The sequence below is a fragment of the Schistocerca gregaria genome, chromosome 1, assembly GCF_023897955.1.
Source record: "Schistocerca gregaria isolate iqSchGreg1 chromosome 1, iqSchGreg1.2, whole genome shotgun sequence".
Lineage (NCBI taxonomy): Eukaryota > Metazoa > Arthropoda > Insecta > Orthoptera > Acrididae > Schistocerca > Schistocerca gregaria.
In genome coordinates this window covers 810022683-810036884 of record NC_064920.1, presented here as the reverse complement: position 1 = coordinate 810036884, position 14202 = coordinate 810022683, and the positions used below count along the sequence as shown (strand labels likewise).

Sequence of the window (14202 nt, the reverse complement as noted above, 5' to 3'; positions counted from 1 at the left end):
CTTGTGGCATTGTTTTATTAGGAACAAGGGACCGATGACCCCGTAGTTTGATCCCTTCTCCGGCCTTTAAACCAACCAACCAACCCTGCTACTGCGGGATGACAAAATGTTACAGGTGTCTGTTAGCTCTTCTCGGATGCCAGGTGCAGTCGTGATGGGTTACGATGGCCGTCGTGCACAATACTGTGATCTTCCCCTTATGGTGATAAGACTTGGTCGACCGGAACCTCGAAGACGAATACGCTGGTCCTCGCATTCCCATGCAGTCCAAACATCAGGCCATTGTGCTGCTGTCACATCTGAACGCCTCACAAAACTGGACAGCAGCTCGGGATTAGCCGAGCGGTCTGGGGCGCTGCAGTCATGGACTGTGCGGCTGGTCCCGGCGGAGGTTCGAGTCCTCCCTCGGGCATGTGCGCGCGCGCGCGCGCGCGCGTGCGTGTGTGTGTGTGTGTGTGTGTGTGTGTGTGTGTGTGTGTGTGTCCTTAAGATAATATGGGTTAAGTATTGTGTAAGCTTAGGGCCTTATGACCTTAGCAGTTAAGTTCCATAAGATTTCACACGCATTTTAACATTTTTTGAAAACTAGACACTGCAGGTTCGACCAGCAGGCCAAATGGATAGCGACAATGAGGTCCCTTTCATACACTGTCGGCTTCTCATAACGCTGTCTCGTAAGAGTATGCGGCATATCCGTATCATTCAGTGATCAGTCATCGTCTGACACTGCCCACACTACATTAATACTACCTACCAGGCGTGGTAACAACAGCGAACACGAACACCAATTCTCTCCAGTGGCCGTTCTACGTGTCAGCAGGCAATTGGAACTCTATTTACATACCCATCGATGGTGTATACGTGTACCAAGCTACAATGACATCCTACTATATCTTCTGCGCGCTCTATTTTTTTTTCCTTCAGAGAGGATGTTTTCCGGAACTTAATGCTTATAGAATCTAATTCATTTGAACTCATGTTCTGCTTGTCATTATTTGACCTGTTTTGTGGTAAATTGTAATCAATTGTACAGAAATGTGTTGTGGTTTCCTAAAGACGTTTGCGGCCCGGCAGGTGTCCCGCGGCTGGCAGGAGCGCGCGCCGCGCTCGGTGGGCCGCGACTACGACAGCCTGAGCCTCAGCCTGCCCGAGTCGGCGCCGCCGCCGCCCACGCCGCCCACGCGCCGCGGGCCTCCCCCGCGGCCGCCGCCCGCCGCCACCACGGCGCTGCAGGACGTCTTCATCAGCGTCAAGACCACCGGCAGCTACCACCGCGCCAGGCTGCCCCTCATCCTCAAGACTTGGTTCCAGCTCGCCAAGAAGCAGGTCGGTGCAGCTCAAGTACCCACAGATTGATGGAGGCGACAGTGAAAAATAACGTAGATCTTAGTGTAAAAGTGAAGTTATGGAATAAAATAGCGCAGTGGAACCTCATTTTTATTTGGACTACGTGGGGCCGTATGTCAGCTTGGTAACCCGAGAATTCAGTAGAGAATTAGAATGACTTCCTTTAAATGACATAAACATACGCATTAAATACCGGGTGATCAAAAAGGCAGTATAAATTTGAAAACTGAATAAATCACGGAATAATGTAGATAGGGAGGTACAAATTGACAGACAATCTTGGAATGACACGGGATTTTATTACAACAACGACAACAACAAATACAAACGATCAGAAATGTTCGACAGATAGCGCTTCATCTGATCAGAATAGCAATAATGAGCTTAACAAAGTGAGACAAAGCAAAGGTGATGTTCTTTACAGGAAATGATCAATATGTCCACCATCATTCCTCAACAATAGCTTTAGTCGCGGAATAATGTTGTGAACAGCACTGTAAAGCATGTCCGGACCTAGAGATGTCGGTCGACCACGATACACTTGGGACTAACCCCAAAGCCAATAATTGCACGGACTGAGATTGAGGTATGGGGACTGGGAGGACAAGCACGACGAAAGTGGCGGCTGAGCACACGGTCATCACCAAACGACGTGCGCAAGAGATCTTTCACGCGTCTAGCAATATGTTTTTTTCCGCACCTCTAATAAAACCCCATGTCATTCCAAGCATGTGTGTCAATTTTTACCCCTCTATCTACATTATTCCGTGGTTTATTAAGTTTTCAAATTTATACTGACTTCTTGATCACCCGGTATTTTCATTTAAAAGCAGAAATAATAAATTACTTTCACATAAATTTTTCCCACTCATAAAAACCGCATTGAATTTTATACAGTGATAAGAAATGTCTGTAGGTCTATCTTTCTAAAGCACGGTTGATGGACTTCGACCATTGATGTTGTTGTGGTCTTCAGTCATGAGACAAGCTTCTTCATCTCCCAGTACTTACTGCAACCTACATCCTTCTGAATCTGCTTAGTGTATTCATCTCTTGGTCTCCTTCTACGATTTTTACCCTCCACGCTGCCCTCCAGTGCTAAATTTGTGATCCCTTGATGCCTTAAAACATGTCCTACCAACCGGTCCCTTCTTTTTGTCTAGTTGTGCCACAAACTCCTCTTCTCCCCAATTTTATTCAATACTTCCTCATTAGTTATGTGATCTACCCATCTAATCTTCAGCATTCTTCTGTAGCACCACATTTCGAAACATTCTATTCTCTTCTTGTCCAAACTAGTTATCGTCCATGTTTCACTTCCATACATGGCTACACTCCAAACAAATACTTTCAGAAACGACTTCCTGATACATAAATCTATATTCGATGTTAACAAATTTCTCTTCTTCAGAAACGCTTTCCTTGCCATTGCCAGTCTACATTTTATACCCTCTCTACTTCGACCATCATCAGTTATTTTACTTCCTAAATAGCAAAACTCCTTTACTACTTTGTCTCATTTCCTAATCTAATTCCCTCAGCATCACCCGATTTAATTTGACTACATTCCATTATCCTCGTTTTGCTTTTGTTAATGTTCATCTTATATCCTCCTTTTAAGACACTGTCCATTCCGTCCAACTGCTCTTCCAAGTCCTTTGCTGTCTCTGACAGAATTACAATGTCATCGGCGAACCTCAGTTTTTACTTCTTCTCCATGAATTATAATACCTACTCCGAATTTTTCTTTTGTTTCCTTTACTGCTTGCTCAATATACAGATTGAATAACATTGGGGAGAGACTACAACCCTGTCTCACTCCCTTCCCAACCACTGCTTCCCTTTCATGCCCCTCGACTCTTATAACTGCCATCTGGTTTCTGTACAAATTGCAAATAGCCTTACGCTCCCTGTATTTTACCCCTGCCACCTTTAGAATTTGAAAGAGAGTATTCCAGTCAACATTGTCAAAAGCTTTCTCTAAGTATACAAATGCTAGATACGTAGGTTTGCGTTTTATTAATCTTTCTTCTAAGATAAGCCGTAAGGTTAGTATTGCCTCAGGTGTTCCAACATTTCTACGGAATCCAAACTGATCTTCCCCAAGGTCCGCTTCTACCAGTTTTTCCATTCGTCTGTAAAGAATTTGCGTTAGTATTTTGCAGCTGTGACTTATTAAACTGATAGTTCGGTAATTTTCACATCTGTCAACACCTGCTGTCTTTGGGATAGGAATTATATTCTTCGTGAAGTCTGAGGGTATTTCGCCTGTCTCATAAATCTTGCTCACCAGATGGTTAGTAGTTCTAATGGAATGTTGTTTACTCCGGGGGCCTTGTTTCGACTCGGGTCTTTCAGCGCTCTGTCAAACTCTTCACGCAGTATCGTATCTCCCATTTCGTCTTCATCTACATCCTCTTCTATTTCCATAATATTGTCCTCAAGTAGATCGCCCTTGTATAAACCTTCTATATACTCCTTCCACCTTTCCGCCTTCCCTTCTTTGCTTAGAACTGGGTTTCCATTTGAACTCTTGATATTCATACAAGTGGTTCTCTTCTCTCCAAAGGTCTCTTTAATTTTCCTGTAGGCAGTATCTATCTTACCCCTTGTGAGATAAGCCTCTACATCCTTACATTTGTCCTCTAGCCATCCCTGCTTAGCCATTTTGCGCTTCCTGTCGATCTCATTTTTGAGACGTTTGTATTCCTTTTTGCTTGCTTCATTTACTGCATTTTTATATTTTCTCCTTTCATCAATTAAATTCAATATTTCTTCTGTTACCCACGGATTTCTATTAGCCCTCGTCTTTTTACCTACTTTATCTTCTGCTGCCTTTACTACTTCATCCCTCAGAGCTATCCATTCTTCGTCTACTGTATTTCTTTCCTTCATTCCTGTCAATTGTTCCCTTATGCTCTCCCTGAAACTCTGTACAACCTCTGGTTCTTTCAGTTTATCCAAGTCCCACCTCCTTAAACTAGCACCTTTTTGTTAGTTTCTTCAGTTTTAATCTACAGTTCATAACCAATAGATTGTGGTCAGAGTCCACATCTGCCCCTGGAAATGTCTTACAATTTAAAACCTGATTCCTGAATTTGTCTTGCCATTATGTAATCTATCTGATACCTTTTAGTATCTCCAGGATTCTTCCATGTATACAACCTTCTTTTATGATTCTTGAACCAAGTATTAGCTATGATTAAGTTATGCTGTGTGCAAAATTCTACCAGACGGCTTCCTCTTTCATTTCTTAGCCCCGATCCATATTCACCTACTATGTTTCCTTCTCTCCCTTTTCCTACTGGTGAATTCCAGTCACCCATGACTATTAAATTTTCGTCTCCCTTCAGTACCTGAATAATTTATTTTATCTCATCATAGATGTCCTCAATTTCTTCATCTGCAGAGCTAGTTGGCATATAAACTTGTACTACTGTAGTAGGCGTGGGCTTTGTGTCTATCTTGGCCACAATAATGCGTTCACTATGCTGTTTGTAGTAGCTTACCCGCACTCCTATTTTTTATTCATTATTAAACCTACTCCTGCATTACCCCTATTTGATTTTGTATTTATAACCCTGTATTCACCTGACCAAAAGTCTTGTTCTTCCTGCCACCGAACTTCACTAATTCCCACTATATCTAACTTTAACCTATCCATTTCCCTTTTTAAATTTTCTAACTTACCTGCCCTATCAAAGGATCTGACATTCCACGCTCCGATCCGTAGAACGCCAGTTTTCTTTCTCACTTCGACCATTATAAGACATAAAATCAGAAACACCTTAAGCCGTCTGTATTTCGAATGTAATTTATTTATGTGACCAGTTTCGGCATTTTACGACGCCATCTTCCGGCCCCCAACTGACATGTAGAAGGAATTCAGTCTTCTGTGCAGTTTAGATAGGGGCCAGCATTCAGTAACTGGCATCCGTAGACTTTTTCCCCCTACAACACGCACCTTCGTTCATCAGTCGAAGTGAAGTGTCTTCAGTTGATCAATTGATGAACGAACCGATCGCATTGTTGGAAAAGAAGTCTATGAATACCAGTTACGGGAAGATGGCCCCTATTTCGATAGCACATGAGATTTAATTATTCCTAACTTTTGTCAGAGGGCCTGAAGATGGCGTAGTGAAACGACGAATCAGGCTTCATAAAATTAACATTCGAAAATATAGGCGGTGAAAGTGTTTTTGATTTTACATTTTGTTCGAAATATTTTTTCTTTTTTTGGAGCCAGTTTCAGAAGTAGTTCATGTGTATGTGCAATACACTGACGTAAGCGTTTTCACAGCAAGCCTGGCATTCCAAATAAACCATAATTTTGTACAGTTGCGTCGCTGCCTCTGTAATCGTTACAGTGTCTTCCTAAAGAGAGCCAACTTCGTCAGGTAATCCGTAAACATTACGGTCATTGGCTGCAGACGAAGAAACGGAGATTACGTCATCAGAAACCATTTTGAGACTAATAAATTTCTTTCCGGTTATTCTTACAATCTGACCTTCGCGCCAACAGCAAATTCAGCAAGAGTATTCAGCAATTCTCCTTTATCCATTCCAAGCAGCGCATGTAACTTTGTGATCATGGGAGCTGCTACATTCTCTCTCTCTCCGTTGTCACTTTACGCTATCAGTAAACGGAGCATTTAAGTTCTGCACAAGGCAGTGTTACCTTATTCACGATACATGTATAAGGGCTGACTGAATTTGATTGTAATGAGTGTCATAATCGATTACCACAATTACTTTGGAGTATCAAGTACTGTAAAGATTCTGCATTAAGAAAAAGAGGAAAAATCCAATTTGAATGAACCCGAAATCCGAATCCATGTGGATCCAACAAAGGATGTTCCACTGAATCGAGAAACAAAGCCTCGGTAGATGCTTAGAACAGTTCCCCCAACAGTGAGCGATTGATGTAACAAGATGGTTCACACGTGTACCCAGCAAAAATTTCTCGTCTCTGAATGGAAAATACCAGATTTACGCGAAGTTACGGCAATGATAAGCCATTGAATGATGTGGAAACGTGATAGCAACTTAACAATTTGCTTCAGCGACGCCAACTAGCGCAGTATCATTATCGGAATTGTAACGGGGCAAAGTAGTCATCTGTGTTCCACTATTTACGTTGTTGTGTAGAACAGTGGGTACCTACGGTACTGAAAGCAGGGAGTAATATTTGTAGTGTTCGGAGTCGGAATAATTATTTAGAATAATATTGATCTTCTCATACGTATGTATTATAAGATGAAGGGAAATAATTAACGTAGCGTGGAACAGGCAGAAGCACGCCTCACAGTTAACACTACAAATCTCATTGCTGGAACATTTAAGACAAGAGGCGAAGGATCACTGCGAAGAAGCAGAACCAGGACGCTGTGCGTCATACGGCTCTCAGAAACAAGATTTATCTTGTCAGATTCGTTTGAGAACACGTACTCGTAACCCAAGGGATAGAGGCGGTTGAGGCACAAACCTTATCCCGCGGGAACAAAGTTCAAATCTACTTCCGGTCACACTGATTGACGGGCGATTGAATTCAAGATAACAGCAATTCACTTTTCTATTACTACTCCATCAGAAATTAATAGGTCCTCACTAATTATATGCCAGTTTGCGTGAAAAATTCAGTTGCCACAATCCGAAATACAAATTTTACGGCGTGTGTGGTGTTCTACAGAACTATATAGTGTTCGCTATCACTTATTATGGCTGATATTGCACATCTTTCCCAGTTTCTGGAGTGAAATTCGCGACGAAGAGTCGTGAGTTATACCAGCACGAGCTACGCGTACAAAGATTGAAAAAAAAGCAATGGCAACGCAAGATTTAAAAAAGTAACTGTAGAAAATCAAAAATTTGCTTCCACATAAGTAAGCGTTCACTTCATCAAGATACCACGGCATACTAGACTGAACTGCTAACGACTTCCCGCTGCCGCCCCCGCACCAGACCTTGGTGCCCCTTGAATTTTTTTCCACGTCGTGTCTGTGACGCAGTATTCATGACACAGCCTTCGCGTGCCGTCTGAGCCACATCATCAGGTGAAATGAACGATATTCTTCAGCAGTGGTTAAGAACCATTCCTTCAACCTCCCTCTTCGAAGGTCTTCATAAAGCAGTCGTTACCGTCCATCAGTCAAAGGACTCTCTCTCTCTCTCTCTCTCTCTCTCTCTCTCTCTCTCTCTCTCTCTCTCTCAAGCATATTTTTTTGTTCGAAAATTCTTTCAATGAATGGTAGCCTGCATTGTGCTACTCTCACTAAAGGACCGCATGATCGTTCCGTCTTACATAGTTCCGAAACTACATTTGCTGATTATGGCTGCCTGCTGACGTATCACCAATGGCGTGTATACTCATGTTTGCGTCGTCATATTTGCATATGTTTTTGGGAAACCTGTCAGTTTTTGCACGCAGTTTTGATTTAACGTACGTCCGCCGCATGGGAATCTACTAATCTCAACAGTTGTACGAATAACATTGACAATAATAGACCTGTCTAACACTGACTACTCATACTGCCTTAGTGGCACACGACGTTATATTAGTTCTTTAGCATACATCAGACGACCTCGTCATTGATGACGATGTCCTGACTTTTAGGGCAAGTGAATTCTTTAAAGTCGTATCTTAACACTTGTTCCGTCAGCATGTATCTAGTTCACGAATATACAGTGCTGCATTATCTTCAGTGCTTTCCGGATATCAAGTAACTTGGAGTGTGTCCGACAGCTGTACTGAGAGGTACGGGATATTTTAATATTCAATGTAATTACGTTAAGTAGCAATTGAATTTGTATCACGGCAGTGCAAGAAAAGGCTCGTGAAACTTAGTTGCTGCGCGAAGACTTAGTCTGTGACTGCGGTGACAGGAAGATTTATGTTTATCGGCGTTTGTTTATAACTCGCTCACTCGAGTCTTCGAAGTAACGTACGACATTTAACGGAGAAATGTTACGAACTCGAGGTCCACTGCCATCTGTAGTTTCTGTGAGTTGTATTTCCACACCCAGTAGATCACAGAAATTCTTAGGAGCCGCACGGCGAGCCATGTCCGTATCCTCGTTCCTTTTCCCTCGTAATTTTATTCAGTGACCTGCATATGGGCAGTCGCCAGTAATTTTCCCCGGGAGTGGCTCTGAAACGCTCGAGCCATGTTCCACATTATAATAACAAATGGCTCTACATTGGTTCTGAAGCGTGGCAAGTGCTTAGAGAATTATTGAGTAGCTGCGCGCAACATTAACCGTTCATCTTTTCGAGTTGCGCAGTTTATTTTAGTACACGAGGCGTTACAAATTAATAATTTATTTGAATCTTCTATTATGTGTTCCGTCTTCCTGCTATTATAGAGACAGGTTGGATATTATTTCTGCACGACGTGCTGCTGAATCTTACTCGAGAATTAACGAACATTACGAAACAAAATTAAGTTGCAGTACGCAGTCACGTGCGATAATCGTATTTGCAGTATGCGTTTGCCAGTTACTTTGCTTCATGCGCGTCTCGTTTCGTTGCGCTTCATGACTGGTAATTAACGTCGGTATTTTCTGAATCATTGATTATCCTCATTCAATTATGTTGAAGGTATTGGCTTCTCACAAATAAACTTGATAAACGAAGCGTTTCCACTTGTGATACAAATTTTAACTCAGTGCCTTATTGTTGTTTGTGTGCGGCACGTCAGCGGAAGGCGCCATCGTGCTGACGGATAGAAGTTTGCAGTAGTATATGATTTGTTGTCTTGAAGTACACAGAAGCGCCAAAGAAACTGGTATAGGCATGCGTGTTCAAATGCAGAGATACGTAAACAGGCAGAACACGCCACTGCGGTCGGTGACGCCTGTATAAGGCAACAAATGTCTGGCCTAGTTGTTCGATCGGTTACTGCTGCCACAACGGCAGGTTATCAAGATTTAAGTAAATTTGAACGTTGCGTTACAGTTGGCGCACGAGAGATGGGGGACAGCATCTCATAGGCAGCTATGAGGAAGGGATTTTCCCGTACGACCATTTCATGAGTGTAGCGTGACTATCAGGAATCCGGTAAAACAACAAATCTCCGGCATCGCTGCGGCCAGATAACGATCTTCCCAAGAACGGGACCAACGACGACTGAAGAGAACCGTTGAACGCAACAGAAGTGCAACCTTCCTGCAGATTTCAATGCTGGGCCATCATGAAGTGTCAGCCTCAGAACCATTCAACGAAACATTATCGATATGGCCTTTCTGAGCTAAAAGCCCACTTGCGTAGTCTTAATGACTGAACGACACAAACCTGTACGCCCGTCAATACCGACATTGCACATTGATGACTGGAAGCATATTGCCTAGTCGAATGAGTCTAGTTTCAAATTGTATCGAGCGGTTGGGCTTGTGTGGGTATGGAGACAACCTCATGAGTTCATGGACCATGCATGTCAGCAGGGGACAGTTGGAGCCGGTGGACGCTCTGAAATGGCGTGGGGCGTATGCAATTGGAGTGATATGGGTCCCCTGATACGTCTAGATGCGACTGTGACAGGTGACACATAGATAAGCATCCTGTCTGGTAATCTCCATCATTTCATGTCCATTGTGCATTCCGACAGGCTTGGGCAATTCCAGCAGAACAATGCGACGCCCCACATGCCCAGAGTGACTCCAGGAACACTTTTCGGAGTTTAAACACTTGTGCTGGTCACCAAGCTCCGCAGACATGAACCTTACTGAGCATATCTGGGATGCCTTGCAACGTGCTGTTCAGAAGAGATCTTCACCCCTCGTACTCCTACGGATTTATGGACAGCCTTGCAATATCCATCGTGTCACTTCCCTCCAGCACTACTTCAAATATTAGTGGTTTCCATGCCACGTCATGTTGCGGCATTTCGGCGTGCTCGCGGGAACCCTACACGATATTAGGCAGGTGTTCCAGTTTCTTTTACTCTTTAATGTGTGTAGTTCATTAACAAGCCCTCGGTAAGTCTTGTCAAATAGAATTTTAAACTAAAGGAGTGCGCTTTCCTTAAGATACTTGCAGAGGCTACTGTATTCAGGATCTTCGCCGCGCAGTCTAATATAATTTCCGTGAGCAGTGCGCCTAGCGTCTTCTATATACTCTTTCCGACTGCTTTCCGTTTAAAAAAAAATTACTAAGCTAACATCATTTGTCGAATCCTTTTCTAGCTTCAGCCATTGTTACTTAAGTGATACGACGACCCTTGCTTATTGTTTTGATTTTCGTACTGGGGTAACACAATTGGTGGCAAAATAAGGGATTTTTAGTCTATGTACTCGTTCCAAATATTTTACGTTGAAGCTGAGAAGAGAGTAAAGCGGCTGACAGCCTGCATCAGCAGCGCACTGGTTTCTTTACACAGAGCGTCAGCTGGCGCGGATAGTCTGTGCATGTGTGTGTGTGTGTCACCTGGACACTGGGACTACAATTACGCCCCGCAATTAAGCGTCTGGGGCAAGGCCGCGTCCTTCTTTGTGCCCCTGCAGCTGACGCCGTCCGCCACAGGCATGCAGGCATGTACACACAGTCCTCCCACGGCTTCCAGCTGCGCGCCTTTGTCTGCAAGGAGTAAGCGTGCAACACTTCGTCCAACTGCGACAAGAAGTGGAGGACGTGCACACCGGTCAGTGCCGGAGGAATTACACGCGCAGAGCACACTGCTGCCGAAATTCGATGTCGATATGCAGTGGGGTGCAAGTGGGGCATCTACGCTTGTTCGCCCAATGCTTGAATACTGCTCAGCAGTGTGGGATCCGCACCAGGTAGGGTTGATAGAAGAGATAGAGAAGATCCAACGGAGAGCAGCGCGCTTCGTTACAGGATCATTTAGCAATTGCGAAAGCGTTACGGAGATGATAGATAAACTCCAGTGGAAGACTCTGCAGGAGAGACGCTCAGTAGCTCGGTACGGGCTTTTGTTAAAGTTTCGAGAACATACCTTCACCGAAGAGTCAAGCAGTATATTGCTCCCTCCTACGTATATCTCGCGAAGAGACCATGAGGATAAAATCAGAGAGATTAGAGCCCACACAGAAGCATACCGACAATCCTTCTTTCCACGTACAATACGAGACTGAAATAGAAGGGAGAACCGATAGAGGTACTCAGGGTACCCTCCGCCACACACCGTCAGGTGGCTTGCGGAGTATGGATGTAGATGTAGATACGTAGTATCGTGAAGGAACTCAACTGCCGCATCACGGCAAGAATTCGACGTGGTACCGAGTACAACACAGGCAGCAAACCACGGAAAGTAAGTTGAGGCTTGCTGGTTCGACAGCAACACATAAATTTGTGGTTGTTCTTGCAGCTGAAGGGAATTTTCAACCTGACAAAATGAAAATTATCTACAGAGTTTTGGTGGAATTAGTGTCACAATTTAAATGGCATCCAGATTTTCCGGGTAGCTTCGACGTATGAGATGTTCTACCAGAGAGTATTGTGTAGACTTGTAATTTATTGTCTGGGTGTTTTTTTTTTTTTTATAAGTGTCCATCCAGTACGCACCTGTGCGCCTTGTTTCATCTGTAAGAGGCACAGAAATCAGGGACACGTTTAAGGCCCATTACCAAAGCCGCTCCTATAGTCGAACCCCTACGACTTGCTTGAGGAGACAGTCTCGACAAAGTTGAAGGTAGAGCTAATAGGTTCTCCCCAATGAAATGGGAAAATCAGCGTCGTATACATTTATATCGGGGCCGTTGTTATCTTAGTTGAGTGAGAGTAAGCTTGGCCCAATTCCGTTCTTCTTCCTACCCTAGAGAAGACACTAAGGAATTCATTAAACCATTCTGCGGTGTGTAAGGAAAGAGGAAAAAAATGTGTGTGTGGAAGGGGGGGGGGGATGAGGCGTTGACCTTAGATATTTTAGTCGGCCGTTGTGGCCAAGCGGTTCTAGGCGCTAAAGGCTGGAACCGCGCTGCTGCTACGTTCGCAGGTTCGAATCCTGGCTCGGGCATCGATGTGTGTGATATCCTTTGGTTAGTTAGATTTAAGCAGTTCTAAATTCTAAGGGACTGATGACCTCAGATGTTAAGTCCCATAGTGCTCAGAGCCATTTCTGGACCTTAGATATTTGGGAACGATTCCGAAAGAATCCCACGGGCTAAGGACGGGAGAAATCGATCGATATTTTAGTACAGAGTAATCGATGTTTTTCGGTATTTTTTGATCACCGTACGGCAAGTCGAAAAATAGAAGAGTTGGAGTAAGGGGTGGGATACTTACACATGTGTATGATAAATCCCTTCCGGCAAAAGTAATGCTTTTCTTCATCCTCTTCTGTGTTTGCACTAAGACTGCAGTACACGCGGGGTGCCTATTTGCTTCCACCGCCCACAGTGGAATGCATGAGTTCTAATAAAGGTCCACCAACCTGCAGTCTTCTGTAGTTGTCTCCTGCGTAGAAAACAGCACGCACGTTGTCAATCCCTAATCTTGAGGCTGTAAGAAAATCTTAACGAGGAACTGTTTTATAACTGATTAAGTTTCCGATCAGTTTGTTTATACGGGATGCCACTCGCTTGTTATTGGCAGCACACGAGAAACCGCACAATTACATTCCACTTCAGAGTCACAAATACTTTCCATTCTTCAACAACAAAGTTAACTGCGTATTTCTGTAATTAGTCACACTGTTCTCAACTAGACATTGCAAGTCAAGACTTAAGTAATACCGCGGCAGGTAACATCTTTCTCTTCCGAGGCTTCACAACCAGCTCTCGCATTCAAAAACTAGACGTTGAAAACTAAGAATTAACTGATACTGCGGCGGACAACATGTCCGTCCCACAGAGCCTGCCGAACGAGCTCTGATCTAACAGCCGAACCACTTCGCCCGCCATCCAACATAGGCGCGATCCGAAGATCAGCGACGTGCTTCGTCTGACTTTTCGTTTTGCAGTTGTTTACTATGCGAAATAATGGAATAACACGCTATTGAGAGATGCTTTGATTTGAAATTAAAGTAAATAAGCCTGTTTAATTTTTCAAACATTAATAATAGATTTAAATTTTGGTGCGCAACTTCCGAACGCAGCTGCAGCCAATCGTGGAGAAGGACCACAATTTAGGCCGTCTCTCTCACGGTACCCGTACCGAACAAGACACCTGTCATTGGTACCTCACCCCACGGTACCTTCTCAACTGCTCCAAGAAGAGCTTCCTGTGCCTGAATATGAGGGCTGCAAAGCCAAAAGTATTACAGCCGTTGAAACAGCTGTTTAATTTTTTAGCAATAACTGAGTTAAAAAGGCAATATCAATTAACCGCAGCAGCAGTGGTAATTTTTTTTGTTTTTAAATACTTCTTTTTGTAAATAAAGGAGTAATATTTATTCGTAATATTTACGTTGGTTTGAAATATTGCCTCATTTTAGAAAACGGGAATTGCGCTCAGTGTTGTTTTAATAACAGTGCCGACAGAAACGAGCAACACAAGCATTAGCTAAGAAATGGTGCAGTGTTGCTGAGACAGTGATGCGCCTGTTGCAGTGTGTCTTGGCTTAGGCACGCGTGTACGGGCAGATTGCTAGACTTGGCCTCACCTGGTCGATAAGGTGTTTCTCGCTGTTGTTGCTGGGCACCAGCTGTATTGCAGAATGGCAGCAACCCTAGTCTGGAAAATTTTTACGAAACGACGTAATACTGAGGTACAATTCTTCATTTGTCGTAAGAGATTTATCTGCCATTTCTGTGATATTATAAGAGGAAGGAAATTATGGTAACAGTAATAAATAAATTTTAATGCATTCATAGTATGCGATAAAAATACAAAATAGCGGATCTGCTGCCTTTATCTATACTGTAGTCCTGTCTCTACTTGTATCTCTTGAAAACGGACAA

The 14202-nt window shown here is 43.5% G+C and overlaps 1 protein-coding gene across 1 annotated transcript in view; it reads left to right on the top strand.

The window, feature by feature from the left end:
* LOC126270700 (fringe glycosyltransferase) overlaps positions 1-14202 on the top strand; it is a 570474-nt gene that overhangs the window by 56824 nt on the left and 499448 nt on the right. Inside the window, exon 2 of the mRNA XM_049974091.1 lies at positions 1075-1326. Within this exon, the coding sequence (XP_049830048.1) occupies positions 1075-1326 (252 nt within the window). The remainder of the gene's footprint in view (positions 1-1074; positions 1327-14202) is intronic.